Source organism: Osmerus mordax, chromosome 11, assembly GCF_038355195.1.
Source record: "Osmerus mordax isolate fOsmMor3 chromosome 11, fOsmMor3.pri, whole genome shotgun sequence".
NCBI classification, from domain to species: domain Eukaryota; kingdom Metazoa; phylum Chordata; class Actinopteri; order Osmeriformes; family Osmeridae; genus Osmerus; species Osmerus mordax.
Genome location: NC_090060.1, coordinates 14,843,512 through 14,867,409, shown reverse-complemented (window position 1 = coordinate 14,867,409; position 23,898 = coordinate 14,843,512). Strand labels below are relative to the sequence as shown.

At 45.5% G+C, this 23,898-nt stretch overlaps 3 protein-coding genes across 4 annotated transcripts; 1 reads left to right on the top strand and 2 right to left on the bottom strand.

Moving 5' to 3' along the window:
• The first annotated feature begins 1,343 nt into the window (after nucleotides 1–1,343).
• slc47a4 (solute carrier family 47 member 4) lies at nucleotides 1,344–7,496 on the top strand. Its single transcript, XM_067246729.1, has 17 exons — nucleotides 1,344–1,505; nucleotides 1,884–1,985; nucleotides 2,348–2,416; nucleotides 2,555–2,703; nucleotides 3,249–3,291; nucleotides 3,481–3,525; nucleotides 3,704–3,801; nucleotides 3,987–4,084; nucleotides 4,461–4,574; nucleotides 4,708–4,775; nucleotides 5,174–5,282; nucleotides 5,732–5,807; nucleotides 6,123–6,192; nucleotides 6,365–6,497; nucleotides 6,683–6,777; nucleotides 6,956–7,066; nucleotides 7,149–7,496. The coding sequence occupies exons 1-17, from the start codon at nucleotides 1,344–1,346 to the stop codon at nucleotides 7,494–7,496; spliced, it is 1,890 nt and encodes a 629-aa protein (XP_067102830.1).
• A 259-nt stretch (nucleotides 7,497–7,755) lies between these two features.
• On the bottom strand, nucleotides 7,756–13,117 carry slc47a3 (solute carrier family 47 member 3). The gene is made up of 17 exons (XM_067245791.1): nucleotides 12,941–13,117; nucleotides 12,691–12,792; nucleotides 12,501–12,569; nucleotides 12,228–12,376; nucleotides 12,079–12,121; nucleotides 11,942–11,986; nucleotides 11,759–11,856; nucleotides 11,574–11,671; nucleotides 10,841–10,954; nucleotides 10,645–10,712; nucleotides 10,435–10,543; nucleotides 9,612–9,687; nucleotides 9,139–9,208; nucleotides 8,919–9,051; nucleotides 8,670–8,764; nucleotides 8,447–8,489; nucleotides 7,756–8,350 (listed from the first exon to the last, which is right to left on the bottom strand). The coding sequence occupies exons 1-17, from the start codon at nucleotides 13,079–13,081 to the stop codon at nucleotides 8,118–8,120; spliced, it is 1,686 nt and encodes a 561-aa protein (XP_067101892.1). The 5' UTR covers nucleotides 13,082–13,117; the 3' UTR covers nucleotides 7,756–8,117.
• A 4,186-nt stretch (nucleotides 13,118–17,303) lies between these two features.
• slc13a5b (solute carrier family 13 member 5b) lies at nucleotides 17,304–21,978 on the bottom strand. 2 transcript variants are annotated; one of them, XM_067245858.1, is made up of 11 exons: nucleotides 21,850–21,978; nucleotides 21,482–21,618; nucleotides 20,710–20,936; nucleotides 20,275–20,449; nucleotides 20,054–20,176; nucleotides 19,747–19,959; nucleotides 19,472–19,578; nucleotides 19,174–19,295; nucleotides 18,694–18,855; nucleotides 17,583–17,720; nucleotides 17,304–17,429 (listed from the first exon to the last, which is right to left on the bottom strand). In XM_067245858.1, the coding sequence occupies exons 1-11, from the start codon at nucleotides 21,946–21,948 to the stop codon at nucleotides 17,304–17,306; spliced, it is 1,629 nt and encodes a 542-aa protein (XP_067101959.1). In that variant the 5' UTR covers nucleotides 21,949–21,978. The 2 variants fall into 2 exon arrangements, with proteins under 2 accessions (XP_067101959.1, XP_067101960.1); XM_067245859.1 differs by having other exon boundaries at nucleotides 20,275–20,401; nucleotides 21,850–21,971.
• Between the last annotated feature and the right edge of the window lie 1,920 nt (nucleotides 21,979–23,898).

Below are 23,898 nucleotides of genomic sequence, written 5' to 3'. Positions count from 1 at the left end.
GGGGGCTCTGGTACTGTTGACCTGTGAGCTGTACACACAGTCCCAGGAAGAGGAGAAGCAGAGGAGAGGCATGAAGAGGACAGGGAACTGACCTGCACGCTACCCTCACATGACAGGAAGACAGTCTATCAGACAACACGGGCACAAGAGAACGTGTGTGTTCAAAAGAAGAGAGAAAGTTAAAGCAATTTAGGGGCGGTCAAGGTTGAGTAAGAGGGGAAAAGGATAGAGAGAGCGAGAGAGAGAGAGAGAGAGACTCGGAAGTGCCAACCGTGTCAGCCCAGGTAGTCTGATGGAAAACAAGTGACAGATTCAAATCACTGGAGACAGCAGCACATGATGTGTGAGGGGCCAGGCCAGCAGCATGATTGATTTAGCCCGGAGGAACAGGGGAGCCGTCAGGGGGGAGAGAGGTGGGGGTGGATCTCATCAGATCCCCCACTCAGGCAGGCTTACATCTGAAGCAGACAGACCATCATTGACCATTATCCTCTTTAGCGCTCCAGTGTCATGTGGGGGGGAACGGGACCTTGAAGAGGTACAAGAGTGGGATCATTTGTACAAAGAGAGGAAAGGGAGGGCGTAAAATCGATGACAAAAGATGCACAGCGCACTCCTCTACTTCAAATCGACTGGTTTTATTTTCGGTCAGCTATGACAACATAGGGCCTCTGCAAATGTTGCGTGCCAGAGCAAAGACTGGCTAACCATACCTGTCTCATTTCATAAAACATCCTGGGAGGTTGCACACGTGTTAATGTTTGATGCTACATCCCCTGATTTGCTCCTTATCAGTTGTTTGCTGTTGATTTTAAGGTTTAGGTTGATTGCTTCAGAAACAGTTAAGGTAAGCTGTATGCGGTCTACGTTATTTACATCCATGCACTTGATCAGTCAATTCACATTTGTTAAACCCACTCTACTGTATGTGATCTTGCAACTCTGTACTGAATACTGTATCGTACAATGATTCACTAACCAGGCCCCATGCATATCCATCACTTAGATACTTTGTAGGTCACTTATCATCTATTTCCAACTGAACATTAAATGGTATTGCAATGCGGATGTCACTCTACTTACGGTTTTAACATTTGTTCATGATAAGGCATGAATAATTGAATAATCAATTGTTGCTGTTGATAGCGGCCGTCAAGATCTCTGCCCTGTCAGGGTATGTCTCTCATGAAATTAATTAGTCAACCTTTTTGGGTGTCGAAACACCGTGTCTGCACCTTGGCTGAGCGGTGACCAGTCTAGAACCTTGCAGCAGCAGTGCAGCAGGCAGTCACCAGCAGTGAGCTGTCAGCCATCAGACCATCCCTCAGGGGACACACGCCAGGATGGAAGGGCCCACGCTAGCATCTGCTCCCACCCCTCCCCACCAACAGGCCCAGGAGGGGGCATCTAGTGCCAAGCTGTTCTGCTGTCGGTGGGTGAGAAACAGAATGCCCTTGGCACACAGAGAGGAACTCTACCACATTCTCCGGATGACAGGACCCCTGGTAAGACCTCATCCACCACTGGCACAGTTGGCTAACTGCCCCTGCTTAGTCCCTCTGAACTGGTGTCTTTCCAACACCAGAGCACACCCCACTAGGATGAGACTCAAACAGATTCAACTGAGCTCATCCTTTGATTTGATCCTTTTTTCTTAATCCAGGCATTGTTTGTTCCTGTGTCTGGTGAAGGTTTGGCATGCGTTCTTGTTTATTTAGCCTGTGAAGATGAAACGGGTTGTGCTGAGCAGAATGTGATGTCAGCTTAACTGACGATCCTGTCAAACCGAAGTCTAAGACCCGCGGAAAGAGGAATAGTGCTTACTCTGTCCTCTCTGCGTGGAACACCCTCACCAGAGCTGTTTGTTTGTGTTTGTTTTCTAGCTGCTGTCTCGAATCCTCAATTACCTGCTCCCTTTTGTCATTACAATGTTCTGCGGTCGCCTGGGGAACGCTGAGCTGGCTGGTTATGGTCTGGCGTGTGCGGTGAGTCAGTATGTTAGGAGTTGTGGGTATCGTAACTATGAATGTATGTCCCTCAAAGGTCAGTGGTCAATAATGGAAATACATTTAGCCCTAGAAGGACAATGTGGGAAAACCACAGCTTGCCGAAGGCTATGAATATGTTCCTGTGTTTACAAGGCAATCATTATAAATCAGTATTTTTGTTAATAATATGACCAACGATGAAGGGCCCCACACCAATTAAAGTACATTGATGATGCCTAAGAGAGGCGGTAGGAAGATTAACATTGACAAGGGCCAATTGGGAATAGCAGTGTTGCATGGCAACGTTTACATGGCTACACATGTTACAGTACATAAACATGTCGGCTGATTCCTTTCAGACTATTAACATCACCACAGCCGCGACCGGGGGAGGTCTTGGCCTAGCGTGTGACACACTGGTCTCTCAGGTAAACAGATCTCTCCCGTTTTCCGAAAATCTTGCAGTGTTCTGACGTGGAGACTACATTTGGAGACTGATATTTCAAGAACTGACCCCTCTCACTCATAACCTCTGTTTGCCGGGGGTCCCTCGTGTCCGGGAGCAGACGTATGGCGGGAAGAACCTCCAGAGGGTGGGGGTGATCCTCCAGAGGAGCGTCCTCATCCTTCTCCTCTTCTGTCTGCCTTGCTGGGGCATGCTCATCAACACCCAGGCCATCCTGCTGGCCCTGGGCCAGGAGCCCGAGGTGGCCAGGTGAATGACAACAACAACAACAATAGCCCGCAACCACAACAAAAACAACATCTGCTCTTGGCTCTTTGACACCTGTTAGGTTCAGAGAGACAGACTCAGATACCACCGCCAATGCAACGCCAGTCCTGTGCCTACATATCTGGACCCTGAAATAATGTGCTTGTTTGTATGCTAATTGGATGAAACAGGATGGCTTTCCAACAGCAAGGTATTACTCAGCTCAGATCCAGCCCCTGGTGATATTCCCCAGATTGTTTACTCAGTGCAGACGCTTTTACAGCCAATTTACCTACCAAATGAGATGAATAGATCGCTGTTGGTTCCGAAATGCTATAAACATTTTGACAATGCTGACTTAAGAGGTGATTTTTCCACTTGTGAGTTCTTGAGTGGTAATAGGACGCATGTGAGATCTGGATAAGAGTGAAATTGAACCGTGATTTATATTTCCTGAACAAATGGAAAAACATTTTGTGTGTTTATTTCTGCCTGTGTGTGATTCTACTGATGTAACAGTCAATAAGCTTACACACTTTGTGTTTCAGAATAGCCCAGCTGTATGTGGTTGCCTTCCTGCCTGCTGTGCCTGTAAGTTATTTGTTATTTCTCTCCACCAGTATGATGTTCCATTTACTGAGTGACTAGAGGGATTCTGCCCTCTTCTTGTATGTTGTTCCTATCAGTAAAGTGGTGATAGAAAGATTCAATCCAATGTCCTCATGGGGAAGCATTAAACCTGTCATATCCCTTCCCTGGTCTCCTATCTCTAACCCCTAGGCTATGTTTCTGCATCAGCTTCAAGCGTCTTATCTCCAGAACCAGGTACACAATGCCTGTGCTACAGAGAAAAACATTTTTTTTACACCTCTGACTAGCCTGTTCTATTATAACAGAAGTCATGTGAAGGTGGAGTGTGTTATAGAGGTTCAATGTGAATCTGGGGCGTCTGAGTGCATGGCGAACAGCCTCTCTAAGTTCAAATCTGTGTATTTATTCCCAGGGCATTATACTGCCCCAGATGTACACTGCGGCTGCAGCAAATGTGGCCAACGTGGCGACAAACTACATCCTGCTCTACTGGATGGACCTGGGAGTTATGTAGGTGTGCTCAAAAGAAGATCTCATTCAGTACATGTCGTTAGTACACGTGTTGTGAGTCATGTAGTTCCATTCATAACAGGCTAAAGTGAAATTTCAGGCCTTTATCTGTGCGTGTCTCCCATTGTGTGTGTCCTTTCCACTCTGCGTGTGTCTGTGTTTGTGTTTGTGTCTGTGTTTTCCAGAGGCTCTGCAGTGGCCAACAGCTTGTCGCAGATCTACATCTGTGTATTTCTGTTTGCGTACATGTGGTGGAGGAAGCTACACGTTAAAACATGGGGCGGTAAGTGTGGCAGCTTGCTTCTGGGTTTGTCCAGTAAACATTTTTACTGTTGATTGTTTTTCTACAGGTACACTCTTGCACTTTTTGAGTTTCATGTTGTTTAATTGTAACTTGTTTAACCGTATGCTCTTATGGTCCTTCCCTTTGGCACTTATTTGGTTGTTCACAATATGTGCTTCATGTTTTGGCTGCTCGCAATGTTTTTGGGGCTATCTTGTTGTTATGATCAGTGACCTATGCTCTTTTGTAAAGCTCTCTCTTGGAAGTCGCTTTGGATAAAAGCGTCTGCTAAATACATAAATGTAAATGTAAACATGACCTGTGCCACACCTGACCTGTCTGTGTGGAGATTAAACAACTCTGTCTCCCCCTGCAGGCTGGACCAGAGAAGCACTGCAGGAGTGGGGCTCCTACATGAAACTGGCCATACCCAGTACGATGATGATGTGTTTCGAGTGGTGGATATATGAAATTGGGGGCATCTTTGCAGGTACACTATTTCAGGACCACGAAACTAGCTAACAGGAACATTCAAAGTATAGAGAACAATTGTTCCTGGTTTAGTTGTACTACACCGAAACTACATCTACAGTATATATACATTCATATTTGTTCTTTCCTAGGTATGGTGGGTGAAGTTGACTTGGCAGCTCAGCATTTGGTCATAATGCTGGCCTTCATAAACTACATGGTATGAGGCACTTCTCTGTAACTCTAAACTCACTTCTCTGTAACACACACCTCAACACTCATTTACCTTTAATATGATTTTCAATCCTTTAGTCACTCATCTCTCAGACAGTCACAATAGATTAAACAGGAAAGCAATCATTAAGCAGTTTAGGTTATTCTTCAATCTACCGTAGTAGTCTGAGAGATGAATGATTTCGGAAGTAATTTCAGAGTGTGGATGGATCATCAGAGAAAGTGAATAAGTGTCAAAGTCTCCTCTTGGCCAGGGGACTTCAAAAGTCTGGAATAGCATGACTTGCAGAAATGTATGTAATGCCTGTGGCGTAATTAGCCATCTGTATTGTGTTGCTTGTGTTCAGACTGCTTTCTGGTCACACATGCATTACTCATCTGTAGTTTCCTTTGGGCATCCAAGCTGCAACGTGTGTCCGTGTGGGGAACGCCCTGGGAGCAGGGGACACAGCTGGGGCCATCCTCACCAGCAAGGTGTCTCTAACTCTCTCAGGTCAGTCTAACACACGCAGGTACGCCAGCTCTCGGAGCGACCTGAGAGGTGACCTGTCTGTGTGTGTGTGTGTGTGTGTTTGACTAACCAAAGGTAGGTTTCTATGGTTCAGGTTCTAGGGAGTCAGGTGGCTGAGCGGTTAGGGAGTCGGGCTATTAATCAGAAGGTTGTTGGTTCGATTCCCGGCCGTGCAAAATGACGTTGTGTCCTTGGGCTAGGCACTTCACCCTACTTGCCTCAGGGGAGAATGTCCCTGTACTTACTGTAAGTCGCTCTGGATAAGAGCGTCTGCTAAATGACTAAATGTAAATGTATGGTTAGTCGAATACAAACATCGACTAACAACGTAGTGTAGTCCTCCTCCCTGGTCAGACCAGCACTGGATCGATCGATGACTAATACTCTACCACGGTTGATGATGTTTGTTTGTTTGTTTGTTTGTTGTGCAGCGACCATGGCAGTCATGCAGGGCCTGGTGCTCGGCTCCATCAAAACAGTGATTGGTTCAATCTTCACATCTGATGAGTATGTATGCTATACGTACTCTACAGTACACCCCTGTAAACCAGGAGACAGACCAGTCCTACTGTACCTCTGTAATATTGAGGAATAGTTCTGCAGCATTCTTCCTCTTTTCCTTAATTCTCTGCTCTTTGCCTGTACTTACTGTAAGTCGCTCTGGATAAGAGCGTCTGCTAAATGACTAAATGTCAAATGTGAATGTAAATCTGCCCACAACAGGAAGTACTCAGATCAGTGTATTAAATGTTGTTGTGGGCTGGTGACTCTGCCAGACCCTTCTTTGACTTTCTTAACATCCTCACCGTCTCTGACTTTCAGAGAGATCATAGCGCTAGTCTCCCAACTTCTCAACGTGTACTGCGTCCTTCAGTTCTTTGACGGCCTGGTGGTGAGTCACTTCGGTTTGGCTCCTCCGGTAGTCCAGTCTCCTCCTTTCGACACGTGTTCCTCTGTTCTCACGTTAATCATGTTTACAGAATTTGTCATGTGACACCTGTGGTGGATGACGGCGGGTGTGTGTATTCCCAGTAACGGGAGCTTTGTCTCTATCTCTGTCCCAGTGTGTGTGCATGGGCATCTTCCTGGGCACGGGCAAACAGAAAATAGCTGCCCTGGCCAACCTCATCCTTTACTATTGTGTTGGACTTCCTATTTGTGTTTCTTTGATGTTCGCCGCACAGCTTAGGATATTAGGTAGGTGCCTTAATGAATGACATGGATTACAATGAACTTAATGCCGTTTGTTGCATGCTTTTTAGCAAGGTGCTGTAGTCAAATTTAACATCTCAGGATAAGAAAAGCGAGAACAAGTCAAGACTTTGTTGTTTATACTTGTTCAGGAGCAAACATCCTTTCTCTCTCACTCTCTGTCTCCTCAGGGTTTTGGTTAGGACTCCTCCTCTGTGTCTGTATACAGTCCACTTTGTTCATCACGGTCATCTTCAGGCTGAACTGGGACAAGATGACTGTGGAGGTACGCTGTTCTCTGGGGTTTCCCAGGGGCTCTGGCTGAATACCCTGACTCTTGCATGCACTCTGCTCCCTCCCCTGGGGTTGGTTCAGGTGGGAAGGGCCTGATTGGTTGTTGAGGGGTTCTCAGGTGGTGAGCAGTTGGTTAAGTGTGTGTTTGTGTTTGGGGTGCGGGGGGACAGGCCGTGAAACGAGCTCAAAAGATGGCACACCTGGCTTTGCTGAGGAGGTCAGTCCTCACAGAGCAGCAGGATGGCGCTGACGCTTGTTACCTCAACGACACCAACGGAAAGGTGAGGGACGACTGCTCTAGGTTGACCTTTGTGTGACCCTAGCGGGAGGACGAGCACTAACACTGCGCTGTCTCACATCCAGACGGAGAACGGACGTTCGTGCGAGAGTGATGACGGTCATCGCAGCCTGAGGGGCAGCGCTGTGGCCCAGGAAGGCCTGGGAGGCGGCAGTGCCAGTGGGCCAAAGGAGGACCAGGGACTAAGGCAGGGGGGAGCAGAACGACCCAGAGCTCATCTCTCCACCACCCAGTTGCTACTAAGGAGAGGCCTGACTGTGCTGGCTGCCGTCGGGCTCCTGGTCGTGGGAGTGAGCATCCACCTCGTCCTGCCCCTGCCAGAGATCCTCCCGGTCCCAGGGGGAAACCTTACAGTGGGCTGGATCAACACCAGCATCTCCACGGACCTCGTTTCCTCTACCCCGCCCCACTAAAGTTGCTGCAGGAAACTATGTACCATGTCACAAATGAGAACCTCTTAGTAGCTATTCAAATGGATGAACTACGATTTATTGGAATTTCACTTTTTTTTATGCATTTCAAGGATTATTAGGAATGCAACCAACAGAGAGAAGGAGAATCAGAGGTATAATATTATGTCTCTCTACAATAAATATTTAAATAAATGTATACATATTGTTTTATGGGACATGCAGAGACAGTGAAAAAGCAACCACTCTTAACAACATTAGAAAGCATTTCATTTGGTTTATTAGCAGCTGACTTGGACAGACTGATAGCTCAGCCACGCCTCCTACAGTCCAGACAAAGTTTCACAAGAGGGTCAAGAAATCTGATCATTTCAATCAGTACTATTATCAGAAAATAGTGGTCTAGGCCTTTTTGTCTTAGACTCAGGGCAGGATACTGTGTGTGGAGATTCCAGCTAACACATCCACTCCCGGACCACTACTTTGACTCAGAACACCCAGCCCCAGTGCGCTTGAGGGCTCTCCAGACTGGGACCATAAGAACAGGGTCTGTGTCTACAGGCCCCATGCTTTCTGGGTCCACTAGACCCTCCTGACCCACTCCAAGAGAAGCTCTTAAGTCATTTAAGCTCCATGGATGAAGTTGGAGATCAGCAGGTTTGTGATGATTCCCGCGGCCAGGAAGGAGAGCATCCCAGCCAGGGTCAGGCCTCTACGGAGCACTAATGCCTTGTCGGATAGCATGCCTCCCGCCACGGTGACGACCAGCTCGTTGTCAGACTCGGTCAGACTCGTGTCCCTGTTGATCTGGTAGGGCCCCACCTGCTCTGGCTGACCCACCACGGAACCATCGGACCCTACACACACACACACACACACACACACACACACTCAGAACAGGACTGTACTAAACCATGCAGAGGTATAGTTTAAAGTTGTTCCTTTTTACTTACCCAAGTCTTGATGGTTAACTTTGATCCCAGCTCTATCCTGGGCCTGGAAAAATCCCAAGACATTTCATGAGAATGTTTTCTGTCAGCACATTTAAAGTACATTTTACATGTAGTAATGTAACAGTCCAGCATAGAAAATGTACTTCTTTAGACAAAGAAGGATAAACTCCTGATCCCAGTGAGCCACCCAGGAGTTGACGTATTCGTGCATACCACTACCCACCTCCTTGGTGACTGCCTTCCAGTTGATTTTGTATAGGTAGAAGAGGAGAATGGTCGACTGCAGGCATGCACAGGTGAAGAAACCAATCCATAACCCTAACAACGAAGACCAAGAGTAGAAGGAACATCAAAGTTTAGAGTGAGCCCTAAAAAAAATGTACTCAACTAAATTAAACTCCTTTCTCGATTCTTTCCGTGAAAATGAGCACAGTTGTGCTTCAGAGAACCCAAGGAGGAAATGGAAACGTACCCAAGATCCCCAGTTTTGCAGCAAACATTAAAGAAACCCCGACAGGAAGTCCAATCCCATAATACCCAGCGATGTAGACGCCAGCTCCGACCTTCTGCTTCCCAGCACCCCTGATGATGCCACCTGAGGCACACTACACAGCCAGACACACGCATGGTTCCAGATAGGACGCAACACATCACAGTATGCTCAGCTCTGATTGGTTGACAGGAGTACTCACCGTGAGAGCTTCCAAAATCAGGAACGGAGTATAGAGCGTCATAACGTCTGCTACTCTGGCTCTAATCTCCCTGTGAAAGACAACAGGGGCAATCCAGTCCAATCAAAATGACGTGTGATTGCTTTGAAAGTGGAGGGATGAGGATGTGACAGCTATACACAAACGTGGGCAATATGCATCGTGGTACAATGTTGTGCTTCGGATGGGAATTCTAGTTGTCAGTTGAACTTGAAAGTGAGTCAAAGGCGATATCACTCTGGTTACTGTGTAACGGAATGTGTTAACAGAGATCATGGTTCATCTCACCTGCAGTGACTCAGCAGGGAGCCAGGAGCTGAGATAAGAAACCTAGCCTTCCACTTAGGCCTGTTTTTCTCTGCTGTCTCAGCAGATGTTGCGATATAAAGCCATGGAATGACCAGCTAAGCCAGAGCAGAGGTGACCCAACAAAACAACAAATTCGAAACACTCACTCGTCATTGGAAAACATGTAGGAGATGATGTTCTTTGTGGACCCAACGATAACGGTCAGGCACACAGAAACCGACCCTAGAAACGACAGAGATCAGAACAATAAAGTAGGATGACACTGTGCACTTGAACGAAGAAGAGGACAGTAATAGAAAGGAATGATAATCAACCAATAAAAATTTGACCGTAGAAGTGTGATTATGCAGATGACATGACAAAATAGAAAAGTATTGTCTTCATTAATTAACGCTTAAACAGAGAGCTAGAACCTAACCTAGCCATAAACATAACTGCGGCTCAGAGTTTCCCTCTTTTGTTTCAGTACCATGTAGCAAAAATCAGAACTTCTGACTGGTCGGTGGGAGGTTTTGATAACCACTCTAATGGTCACAATGAACAATTATCAACAGCCTGCCTCTAGCCATCACTCATGAATCTGTCTAACAACAACATAATTCGTATCTTGTCTTCGGACAGAACTTACCACCTCTTCATTCAATGTTAATCACACAAAGACAAAAGACTAATATTGTGTTTGAAGACTCTTGTCTTAATCTCATCTTTCTTAAGAGACAGTATCCTTTCCACCGCAAGAATGCATGTTTTCAGTCAATCCCATTTGAATTTAGGAAATGCAATTAACTTGGGAGCCCAAATAACATGTAATGTACAACAAGTATAAAGGCTGATAGAATATGCTTATAATAGAATGCTCATAAATAATGCAAACAAATTCAAACTATTTTCCAAACTCAAATAAAAAGTCTTAATATTTGTTATATTCATTTAGCAGACGGTTTGATCCTAATGGCCTGTCTGACTCACCTGCACAGAACACAGCCAGTTTGGCGGACAGCTTTGCCTGCTCCGTGTTTCCCGCCCCCAGGGCATTACCCACCCTCACACTTCCCGCGATGCTGTACCCTAGAGGGAACTGACGACAAGCATCACCAATCTCAGCCCTGCGGCTACTGTTACTGTACGGTAAATGTTCGACTGTAACTGTAACAACCACCCATGTAAAGATATATTTACCAGGTATGCAATGGATGACACTTCTAAGATGATTGATTGTGCGTCCAGCTCCACTTCACTGATCAGCCCTGTGACAAAACAGGGATGTTCCCATCACATCACGAACAACAACAACAACGCTCCTTCCCCGATCAGCTTTACGCCTCCCCATGACCTAAAAAGAGTAACTATTTGACGTGATGCCCCGGTGCCCTACCTGCTAGAAAGCCTCCGATCTCATAGGTCCACCACTCCACACACAGCATGAGCATGCTGGGGATGGCTAGTTTGATGAAGGCTCCCCACTCCTGCAGACAGTCTTTGGACCAGCCTACAGGGACACCGAGAGGTCAACGCTAAAGCCCAATTTATACTTAGGTCGCAGACACTTTTGAAAAGGTCGCCGACAGAAATGACGTCTCGGTCGACACTTTTAACCGTCGCTTAGAAGTGTCGCCCACCAGGAGAAATTTGTACTGGCGCGGATGTCGTCACATGGTCAGTTTCTCCGATTGATCACCTAGGCTACAAAGCGTTAACAATGTAACCATAGCTATGAATGTAACGGTAAAATGATTATGTTTACGTTACGCGAACCTTGAGCACAGGCGACTGTTTGCCGAAGTATAAATGCAGCTGCCTGAGCGACACTTTTTTTTTTTCGTCGGCGACCATTTCAAAAGTGTCCGCGACCTAAGTATAAATTAAGCTTAACCCTGCCACTGCAGCCTGCATCGACACACACCGAAACCATGCTGCGCTAACACCTCCCAATGTCGCACATCCGAGCCGCAGTTTGAACAGGCATACTTTAAAATCAGGAAAGGGTTCGCCATTAGCTTTGTGGTAATGTGTGTGATCAAGTCCAGTCACCATGTGGTTTAGGTATAATGGTGTCGGTTTGAATCTGGGTCATTGTGTAGTCTATCTTCTTCCTAAATGAGTCTCACCTCCCCAGGTGGCTTTGTGAAGGCCTCGCCACATGATGTAGGAATAAAGCAAAGCAGCCATTGAGAACTGGGAGATGGTGTTTGCTACAGCAGACCCTCTGGGAAAGACATCAAATGGACAACTTGTAGTCTCCAGGTACATTTCTCAAAATGTAGAGAGAGGAGAACTCTGCTGTTTTACTCACGCTATCCCAAGGTTCAGGGCAAAGAGGCAGACGTAGTTGATGATGACATTCAGGATATTACCCACAGCCCCTGTGATCACTTCGGGCCAGATTATCCCCTGGAAGACAAGAAAGACATCTTCAGGAAACCAGATGATGTTGAGGGCCTTGTCTGGGTGTCAGATGTTTTGGGAAACATTTTACCTGATTTTGTAGGTATTTGGATTGTATCTGGTACATGAATGCTGCCTTTGAACATAAAAGTAGCCATTTCAAAACCAATTCATTGGAAAGTTTCTATCGAATGACTTTTTTGGAGGATAATCGTGTGGTTTACTTACCGGTAGAGCCGGCATGAAAATCTTTACATACAGCTGAGCCACCCTACAGATATGAAGTAATCTCAGAGTCATGCAAGACAATGCAGCTTTCTTTAAAATGTTCTTCAGACTTTCTTCTGGATATGTGGTGATGCAGTGTCCGGGCCTACCTGGCAACCTCAGGACTCTGTTTGACTGCTAGGAGTATTGACTCTGTGTTTATGAGGATGGACCAGCATGGGAAACAGGCCAACAAAACAATGAGAATCGCCCTTTGGAGAATCACCCCCACTTTCAATAGGTTTCCACTCCCGAAGGTCTGCAGTCAGAAAACAGCTTGATTAAGCTCTGGGTGGCATAAGCGTTGGGAGAAAAAAATGATGGGCATTTCTGAGCTAAATTCCGGTGAGCTAAAGACTGAGGAGGTGAAGAGGGGATCCTACCTGAGATATTAGTGTGTCACACGTTGACGATAAACCAAAGCCTATTGAGAGACCTGTGACATTAATCACCTGAGTAAAGGAACCAGAGTATATGTTAGTGTGCGTTTGTCATTGTCTACTTCATAAAATTATAACAATATGAGAGAAAGAGAGAACCTGCTGTATTTGTGTATCAAATTGGTCTACTTACAGCTGTTGCCAGAGCAACTCCAGCCAGCTCTGTCTTCCCCAAGTGTCCACAGAAAACAGTACTGACAAAACCCATTAAAAAGCTCATGACTTGAGCCATAAACTGGTGAAGATAAAACAACATTAGAACAGTATTGTATAATATCTAAAAATGTGTATCGCTTCATCGGCTTTCTGTCATAAACACAAACAGGAGGCCCACCAAAAAAAGAGCCTATACAAATGTTTCAAAATCAAAATGATATTCTTACCACTGGAACAGCCAATTTGGATAATTCCACCATTTCTTTTATGAAGTCAACAGGAATAAACCTCCGAATCCGACCTAAACAACTTCCACAAATAGCCCGTGAATGTGATGAGCTTTCATTTCCATCTGTCTGTGACTCCATAATTTCCAGTATTTACGAGATTATACCCTCAGTGGTCTCTGTCTTTATGACATTTCTAACGTGCATGAAGCATGTAACTGAGTGAAAGACTCCCATCCCTATGAGTCAGGCTGTAGTTTATTAACCAGTAGTTTATTACATCACACATCACACATTACCCACACACACCCACACCCACATCCACACACACACACACACACACACACACACACACACACACACACACACACACACACACACACACGTGACATGTTTCAAAGATTATACTAGAATTGTCACGGCCACAGCCATGCCCCCTTGTTGTTTTTGATGTTTCCCTGCCCAAGTGTTTCCCTGTGTCTGTCATTGTCTTCACCTGTGTCTCGTTGAGTGGTCTTGTTAGTCTTATCGTGTCCACCTGTCTTGTTTGGTTCTGTGTATTTAGGTTCCTGTTTTGTGTCTTGTCCTTACCCTTGTTACTGAGTACCCTGTCTGTTTTTCTATTATTAACAATAAACCCTTGTTTGATGCTCTACCTGGCAAACTCTCTTGCGTTTGGGTCCTACTCCACCACAAACTTTGATTGGAATTTAATTCACAAATGTACTGTACAACGTTTTTGACTGCTTGCAGAGCTATTGCCTCATATTTTCCAACAAAAAATATGGGAAGAATGAAAAAACGTTCAACTTTGGCCAACAGTCAATAGATTCTTTAGTATAAGAAGTGATTCAAAGTTAACAGCAGATGTTGGTGCCAAGTCCTGCAGGACAGTGGATACACCAACAGGTGGGGCCATTTCCTCATAGACACTGCAGACAAGAACAGCCCAAACTTGAAGAAATGCATTCAAGAATCAAATCTACATACTGTACAGTCACTGTATGGTGAGGGGGCATCCTTCCAGGAGTAGTAAACTACTGAAACAATGTCAGCCTTTATTATGAATGTCACAGGCACTATTCCTGGGAATATAGAGTTTTACTTTTTCTTCCTGCTTAGAAAACCACATCTTTATTAACTGAAAGGGGGGAAACTCAGGGACAGCCAGTGATGTAAAAAAAAAATGTATATATACATTTTTGATTTCCCATTGCAGAGGCTTTACAAAGATACAAATTGGTTGCCATGGTGATTCCGTGGTCATCATCAACTCAATTTAACCTGAAAAGGACACGAAGAAAGACCCTTTGTCCCCCTCTCCTCAGACACGGTCAGTTTTATCTGGTCTCGCTTACTTAATTGGAGACTGAAATGGTCAGTGGAAACCATTTTTAAGTAGAATGTTAGGACTGTGAGGAAAGGTTGATTGTATCAGACAGACTATTACTTGTCTTCTTCGGTAACTGATACTGGTGCTTAGTAGAGAGCCAAAGGAAGCTTAGGCATCAGTGTGGTCTAGGAAACGCTCTCTCTGTCTGGAGAACCATGACTGAGGGTGGAAGACAATAGATGGATAGAAAAGCCATGCGAGGACTCTTATCTTTTCCCCTCTCCGACCCTGAGCATGCCATCCGGTGCGACTGAGCATGCCATCCGGTGCGACTCTAGAGATGGAGTCTAGGTTCTGGAAGGGTCCAAAATACCCTTTACTACCATGGACGATGCTGTCCTCTAGTCAAGAATGTTAGCGTGATGTACTTGAGAACAGGAACGTGCTGAGTTCACAAAGGGGCTCGTCCGAGGAATCCCTTTTAAGCAACCTCAGCAAAGAGAATAGCTACTGTGCTCCTTTTCTCGCTAAGCACTTAAATGTATATATAGCCAAGTATAGAGGCTGCAATATATGTTTCAGTTGGATAATGAGTGGGTGATTTAAAAGCAGCAATGTGAGAAAAAAGGCACTGTAATTACATAAGCTTTTATTCCCGTAGGGCGTCTGAGATCATGGTGATCCGGTCTCAACTGTACTCATAACCACTCGTTAACTACTCCTCAAGTGTTTTATTTTTTAATTGCCATCGTTCCACAGTCAACGTCTTTTCCTTCCATTCCATCTCACACACACGCTGTTTGCTTTCCTCCTCTAATACCAAAGATTAGAGTCAGATGGCTGGTTAGGGAATCGGGCTATTGCTCAGAAGGTCGCCGGTTCGATTCCCGGCCGTGCCAAAGGACGTTGTGTCCTTGGGCAAGGCACTTCACCCTACTTGCCTTGGGGGGAATGTCCCTGTACTTACTGTAAGTCGCTCTGGATAAGAGGGTCTACTAAATGTAAAGATTATTAAGGTGTAGCTCAGTGGTTAGAGCACTTGAATGCAGATCAAGAGGTTGCAGATTCAAATCCCACCTTTGCTGTGTATTGCTTTGGTTAAAAGCGTCTGTTAAATAAATACATTATTATTATCTGACAGATAGTATCACATTTGCTTCACTTTTGTGGCCCACCATCAGCATCGTGGAATGTTGACACCTCGTAAAGTGTCTGTGGCCTCTCACCTAAGATCCAGCATTTGCTCAAATGTAATGTGTGTCTGTGAAACATGTGCTGTCTTGTCTGTAAAAGACGTTATGGTGAGAGATTCTCAGTTTGCCCCATGACAGGAGACTGTGGGTTGTTATGAACTGTCCTGGAGTCTATAAAGCGGGCTTGTGAAATATGCTGCCACTTCTGTTTGTCTAACAAGATTGCATTACAAGTATCCATCCAGAATCCTCTACTAAGGCCTCTGTTGTCCCTCAGTGGGGCATTCTGTCCAGGTGCCTTTCAGCCCAGGCTTACACGATGTGAGAAACATGTGTTTATGAAATCACGTCTGCCTACGTACAAAACAGTAGATCACAACAGAGAGGAGTAGACAAAAAACAACAGTGCTGTCCTGGGTAGAAGTGAAAGTTATTATGTCATAGGTCATTATGTTAAGAAATTTGATTGAAATCCCTGTTTGCAACAGATAGCTAAGAGCAGGGTTGTGGTCGATATCGTATTGTTCCAGTTTGTTCCTAAACAATGTTCTTGGATGCGTCTAACAGTCTGCTTCTCGTGTGGGATTTTCATGGGAGGTGCATTCCTTCAGTTGTCCCTTTTTGTTATTTCCGTCTAGATTCCAACCCAATTGTGAATTTTACATTTAATTATGTTTTTTATGCTCAGAGCTAAACGTTTACTTTTATAAGGCGGTTTAGGTGAATTAGTGGGCTCAGAGAAAACATTATTTTAAAGCACTAGACAGGCGTAAACATAAATTGAACATACTAAAAAGCTTTATATTTTATTTTCATTTAACATTTTGTGAATAAAATCAGTTTTGTCACAATGTTTGTTACAGTAAAACCTGACTTTACAGTACTATTTTACCTGACACACACACACTGAATTTGCAACCAGCCAATATGCTTTCTTTATTGTTATAAGCTATTGCAATTCCAGTTGACATTACAATATGCAGTAGTAATACAGTATACAATTGTATACCTTTTTCTCTCACGTCCAAATTAGCTCATAAATTGTTCTAAATAATCTTGTTCATAAATCTGAGAAATAGTTGTTTTCATATCTCAACAGATAAGACAACCATCTTGTATGCACATAAACATTTTATGTTATCATGATATTCGAAGTTCAAGTCATGTTGGAATTTATAAAGTATCATGTTTCAGCAATACAGTGTAAAAATTAGTAAAGAAACTAATAAAAACAAAACAAAACAATCTACTGGACGACAAGCAATATAGGAAATAGATAACAGATAGAAATCAGTACATATTGTTTGGATCAATGACCTATAACCCACAATTTGTTAAAAGCAGTTTTGGATTGAGTAAAGCTGTCAATTACATTTCTAACATATATATATACAGTGGCCATGGACTGAATAAACAATCGGCCTTGAAAAGACTGTATGAAGGTACATTTTAAAGATAGAAAGAGCTTTGTTTACTTCCGGGAGTGAAATGAGGCGAAGGGCATTTCTCGATAACAACATGCATACTCTGCATGACTATCATAATCAGTCAAGCCAAAGTATTACAGCAATGATCTCCTCCATCTCTGCCCGTCAGTCATTTCTAAGTCACCAGGCAAAAATCAGGTGACATCTTTCCATTCAGATTCCTCAGCCCCAGGTCTTTCTCTGTCTCAACAGCCTGGACGTAGACAGTCTGGCTTTGCTTGCTTTCTGTCTGGAGACGTAAGGGGTTCCTGGCACCCTATGGACCTGGAGGAAGGGGGGTGGGGGGGTGGGGGGGGGTTGCAGGGCGGGGCCCCTCTGGGCAGGTTCCAGGGGTCTGGTCCTGCCCAGGCTCACACCCCAGTGACGTTGGCCCAGGATGGGAAGGTGTCCAGGTTGAACATAGCCTTGCCCCAGCTGTTGATGGCCAGAGTAATGCACAGAATCCCAATGATGTTCATGACCAACCCTGTCTTTGCCTGGGAGCGAAGGCAGGAAAAGATGGGGTTAGCGGTTGGAGAAAAACTCCTCTATTGTGTAGACTTGACCTGCCACATCAACTAATGGCCTTCAATGTGCGAGGAGACTTTCATAGCGCAGGGAGATGTTGTGGAAGAAACAGTCAGACTTACCATGTCAGAAACCTTGAGGTAGCCAAAGGAGAAGACGATAGCGTTGGGCGGCGTTGCCACGGGGAGCATGAAGGCAAAGGAGGCACTGAGTGTGCAGGGCACCATGACATACAGAGGATTCATCCCAATGGACTGGGACTGAAAACACAGACAATACAAACGGTCTGACTTTAGGCCAAGGACGCGTCTCATGGCAACATGCTAGTCTGACTCTGCACCATAATCAGCTGACTCATAACTCATATCCACTGGGATTGTAATGCTACACCAAAAACCTTCATTAGGTAAGTGTAATTAAGATGTAATTCTACAGAATGACACAAGCGAGGATGTAAAAAGTACCCTGGTAGCAGTAATGATGGATTGGTACGACAACGTAATCTCAGGAATAGATTACAAATATGAGCCTCGGAGGAATGGCTTAGTCTGTAAAACACGCAGCATGGTGGTTTCTAGAACACTGGTTATGGTCGGGACTATAATTACAGACTGTAGAAACACCGTTCATTTTCTGCCTCATCACACTGTCTGCTAAAACTACTTAAAAACCATCATCTTTTTTTTCCTCAGACGAGACGTGCATAGTAGAAAACACCGTTCAAGTTGGTCAGACGTCCCTTTCTGCCCACCATCATGTCTCATTTGAAGCCAACACTCTTCTGTCTTACCACCCCCCTTGTTTGACCCTTTATAAATCCCTCCCTGAACACGGCTGTTTGGTGCATTCCCTCCCTGGCCAGCTCTGGTGCTCCCTGAGTGCTTGTCAACTAGACACAGTGATGCCATTCTTCAGTGAGGATGGACTGGGCACTAGAACAAGAGCTGAATTGGTTCAATTGAGTTGGTGATGTTTGGCAGGGGGGGGGGGGGGGGGGCAGTGGAGGAAGGGCCCCAGAGAAGGGGACCAAACACACCAAGCCCAATTGGCTAACCGGGGCGAGGAACCAAACAAGAGAATGTAGGCCGTCTGGCGGCTGGGAGTGGTTTCAGTTCTGGACCCCGATTGGAGGACACTTTCAAAGGGGCTTTCACAAGGAGACTGTCTGTATATAACCTCTATGGCTACGTAACCCTGCCTGCAGTCATGTAACAGCAGCGTGCGGAGCCTTACCATCGAGGCGAGGACGGGTAGGAAGAGAGTGGCAGTGGCCACATTACTGGTGCACTCTGTGAACGTGGCGATCAGTAGGCATAGAATGATAGCTATGGCCCATGGAGGGATAGTGTGCAGAGGAGTCATCTGATCGCCCATCCACTTAGACAGCCCCGACACCTGCAGAAGCACACATGGATATTTAAATAAAACATGCCAAGTATGTTTGTAACATTCAATATGCCTAAATAGTTGTTTGGTTCAACAAGGCTGCATACGGTATAACTTTACATTTAGTCATTTAGCAGACGCTCTTATCCAGAGCGACTTACAGTAAGTCAAGGACATTCCCCCGGGGCGAGTAAGGTGAAGTGCCTTGCCCAGGGACACAACATAATTCGCACGGCTGGGAATCGAACCGGCAACCTTCTGATTGGTAGCCCGATTCCCTAACCGCTCAGCCATCTGACCCCCATAAATAGATCCCTGGATGCTCACCTCACTGCCCTTGGCCAGGGCAAAACCACCCCCCAGAAGGAGCACAATACTCCAGGGCAGCTTCTTCTGAGCCACCTTCCAGGTGAGCAGAGCAGGAGTGGGGCCGGCCGGTGGCCTGGGCTCTGTGGGGCCGGCACGTCACACGGTTAAAAGCTATGCTAGCTGGCCAACTAAATATATGCGTAGCAGATTTACATTAGGAAGAGAAGAGCTACGGTAATCTTGCTGTGGACGGTGGAACGGAGATGCTAAGATACAATCCTGCCGTGTTGTTGTTGTGTTTGGGTGGCGTGTTTACCTATGTCAAAGCCCCGAGACCTCCAGAAGCAGAAGCGAGGGAGCCTGGAGGGCAGGACGAACAGGAGGACAGCGATGAATACTGCTACGGTGGCATCCGACACATACCTGGGTGGGGGGGGGGGGGTTCCGTAAAATCAAAACGTGAAGCTCATCCGTTACAAAGGGGGTTCATCGAAGCACAAATCGACTTCCGATTCTCTCGTCGCATACACAGAAGGCATGTAAAGGGTGTGCTGTAGTGTAGACATCCTACTAGTCAAGATATGTGCGTACTCGGCTTCGGAGTTGAAGACGTTTGTGGCCCAGCCGGGCATGAAGCCTGGGTCTCTGGTGAACCACAGCAGCACCAGGAGGGAGAAGAGGCCCAGGACGCTGAGCTCCCCGAAGCACATGGGGCCCAGCTGACGGTACTGCTCATGGATCACGTTGTACGCGGCGATCTCCTTCTCGGTCTTCACCGACCCACAGCCCCATGTCTTCCTGAAGCTGGAGAGGTACAGGGGGGACAAACGATCGACATGTGACATCCATGAGCCGCCTATGAAGGCCATCGTCCGGTATATGAAACTTCAGGACTCACTTGAAGCCCATGTAGACTAACTGCAGCCAGAGCCAAGCCAGGGTGAGCATGAACACCATGTTGGGGAAAGCGAATCCAAACCAGGACGCGAAATTGATGACGTCTCCGTTGTCAGGAAAGAGCCTGAGGGGACCAAAACATCAAACGTAGCATCAAAAAAGAACCACAGGATGAATGGGCATGGAGAAGCAACTGTATGGACATTAGTTCCAGACACTCACTGGTTCATCTGTCCCATGAGCACCAGGTTAGGGCCGGTCCCAGTGAGGGTGGCAGTGCCCCCAATGCTGGCAGCGTAGCACACACACAGCGTCATGCCTTTACACATCTTCCGTCTCTCTGCCGCCTCTTTACGCCGCGCCAACTCAGCGGACGCGTCCAGGAAGGTCACCACCACTGGCCACAGAACCGGCACATGAGGGGAAGGGACACTGAAGAGTTAGAATGGAGATAGCGATCACATGATCTCTCTCTCTCTCTCCCTCTACATATATACTTTATATAAGCAATGTGTGATGAGTTGGTCATTAAAGTACAGGAATGCACAACAACAACAAAAACTAACTTTTATGGTGTAAGTGTTGAATGGCATACGTATTTCAGGAGTATATTACAAAGTGTGACAAAAGCCGAGTTTATTCCTCCTCTTAGTTTACCTGGTCCTTCTGGCAGCTTCTCTGGCTGTTTGCTCTCAGGGTTTGTCTGTTCCGGCTGGTTCTGGTTCTGGTCCTGCTCCACAGTGCTGAGGATCTGAGGCATCTCTGCCTGGTCGTTGAGCTGCTTCAGCACTGCCTGCACGATGGGCACCATCATGGCCGTGGTGGCCGTGTTGCTGATCCACATGGACAGGAAGGCTGTCACCCCCATGAAGCCCAGCATCAGACTGTACACACAGCAGGGCAGGACACACCCACACGTTAGCCTAGACCAGGACAGGATCTTAACCCTCGTGCTGCCTTCGGGTCACATGACCCAAAGGTTCATAACGAACCATCGTTGTGTTTACCCAATTTTACCCAATACAAAAACAAATAAAAATAATTTTCTTTTAACCATTCCAATGTGGGGGGTCTGAGACAGCCTGACAGTTAAAAGAAAATGCTTCACTTTGTTTTTGTATGAGGTAAATTTGTCGCAATACGATGGTGGGTCACAATGACTGATGGGTCAGAATGACCCGAAGATAACACAAGGGTTAATCTAAACCTGGATGCTGTCAGTAACACAGTACACTGATGAGTAAACCGTCCACATGAAAATATGGCAGAGAAACTACTTGAATAACGGCATGTTGCCTATGGTTGTAAATGACCAACTGTTTCGTTCAGAAAGGATCTTCATCATGGATGCCTCTGATGTTACGTTGCCGTGAAAGTGTGTAGTACCAAACAGAGAAGGAACATTATTGTTCCAGGGCTGTGCACTCACAGGGCAGGACGCACCCCTACGCAGAGCAGCACTCGCAGGGCGATGCGCTTGTGCAGGTTCCAGTGTTCTACGGCCACTGCCACCATCAGACCCCCCACGAACAACATGTTGGTGTCCTTAAGGTACTGCATACACACCTGCAAAGCAGACCGCAGACACAACACTCCCTCATCACTGTCTGTGATCATTCGCCATATTTTTTATTTACATCAGATTTCAACCAATATTTGTCATACAACAAATTACATTTACTCTTTTTTTTTCATTCATTCATTCATGCATTCCTTCATTCATTACTTCATTCTATGATTGATTTACTTGGAATCTCTGGTGTTAGACATATCCTTAGCTTCTAGACGCTTGCTTACGTCTTGTGATTTCATGACTCCAAACAAAGGGAAGAGGAGAGCTGGGAGTAAGGCAGTGACAGCCAGCGGCAAGGCCTCCGTGCACCAGAACACTGCCATGAGGATGATCACATAAGCACATCCTGCTTCCTGCGGAATAAACACACACACACACACACAGAGAGAGAGAGAGAGAGAGAGAGAGAGAGAGAGAGACACCCACATTAGATCAATATCATATGATTTTAAACACCTGAAAGAAGCTCCTGTGACAGCTGGAGGGGATTGGTGCAATTTATCCATTACATAACTAAGATAAACTGATAAGACTTTTAAGGTGATTGGGGTAAAAGATCAAGGTTTCCAGGTTTTAAGTCACTTGTTTGTGATTTACTCTATCCTGGCCACACACGCATTTCTTACTATAGTGGTGCTAATCGTGCTTTAACAGTAAAGTATATTCAATTATACTGTATTTAGTGCCATGGAAATCAAAGATTTTTCTGTCTGTGTTTGCGTGTTGATAACTTTACACTAAAACGACACACGTGGCTATGACCTAGTAGAACATAAGTTGTGTGACTGACTTGACAGCTCACATGCAGGTCTTCTCCCCAGTTGAATCAGTCAGAAGTATTCAGGTTTTTTTATAATGTTCGATCTTCCATATGAACAACATTAGCTTAGAATAATAGCTTTACATGGCAACGGCGGCCGCTCGGGATAGAGGTTTCGTCCCATGCACACTTTGGCTCTCACGTGCTCTGGCCGGTCTACCGGCAAAGCTTCAGCGCATCAACAGGTGCATTTGGACACAACTATAATCAACTCCTAGTAAGCAGCAGCAAATAGTTCATTCGTATAAATTGCAAAGCATTTTAATTAGCACATGCTTTATTTAGTTAAAAAGTGTTATATAAATCGAAAAAGCTTTACGTACTAATTGACAGTAGCCCAATGATAACGTGCGAGAGGTTAGAAATAACATCTTCTTTGCACTTACCTTGGTCCCGATCACCAAAGGCAATGGAAGAAGGATTAACGGGGTGAAAAATATAACAATTTCATTCTTTATAAACCGAAGCCCTTTCAGACATTCCATTCTTTGACTGAAGGGAATAGGAGGTAAAGGGACTGTGGGCACCGATGACTGTCTATACATCCAGCAGGGAGACAACGAGATAGGAGGAGCCCTACAACACACAATTGGACTGAGAAGAGGGAGAGAGAGAAATAGAAGGCGAGAGAAATAGAAGGCGAGAGAGAGAGAGAGAGAGAGAGAGAGAGAGAGAGAGATAGAGAGCGAGAGAGAGAGAGAGAGAGAGAGAGAGAGAGAGAGAGAGAGAGAGAGAGAGAGAGAGAGAGAGAGAGAGAGACTGTTGCGCACAGTTAGTGGTGCGGCAGGAAAGCTATACTCTCAACATATTAACTTCTGTAATAATGAGAGTCTTGATCATGTACACAGAAAAATATAAACTATCAAAAGTGAATATTTAGTTTGTTTGAGCCCATGTTCTTACTCTCCCTACAAGTTACAAGTTCTCACAAAGCAATTCAGTTCCCCGGGAAACCTTTTGTGTCCCTAAAATATAGTCTCCATGCTCGTTAGCTTGCTATCCAGTGTGTGGAGTTTCCACTTCGTTGCCCGGTCAAATTTAAGCTCCATTGAAGGTGAGAAAGCCATGTCATTACAGTGAAAGTCAGCAATTTGGACAAGGTTCAAAATGTTCTGCCAAGTCAGGTTGCTAAACCACGAGCTTGCTTTTACATGCAATTAAGCCTATGAATGCAGTGAGCCTCACTGAAGACTACAGATAAGTGGTTCGCATCTCGCTAAAGGGGAATTTGACAATGAACTACATTTAGCAAAGAAACAAACACAAATTAATAACCTAGGGCTAGGCCTATACTCCTGTGCAATGAGCAATGTCACATACGATCGACTGTCAATCAACGCAAAGTTGAGGTGTTAGTTCAAAGATTGTGAGTTCGAAATAGTGACACCTCTCAATTAACACTTAGGACGGCATAATCAACATACCTAATTATTTAGGAAGACGATATGAATAC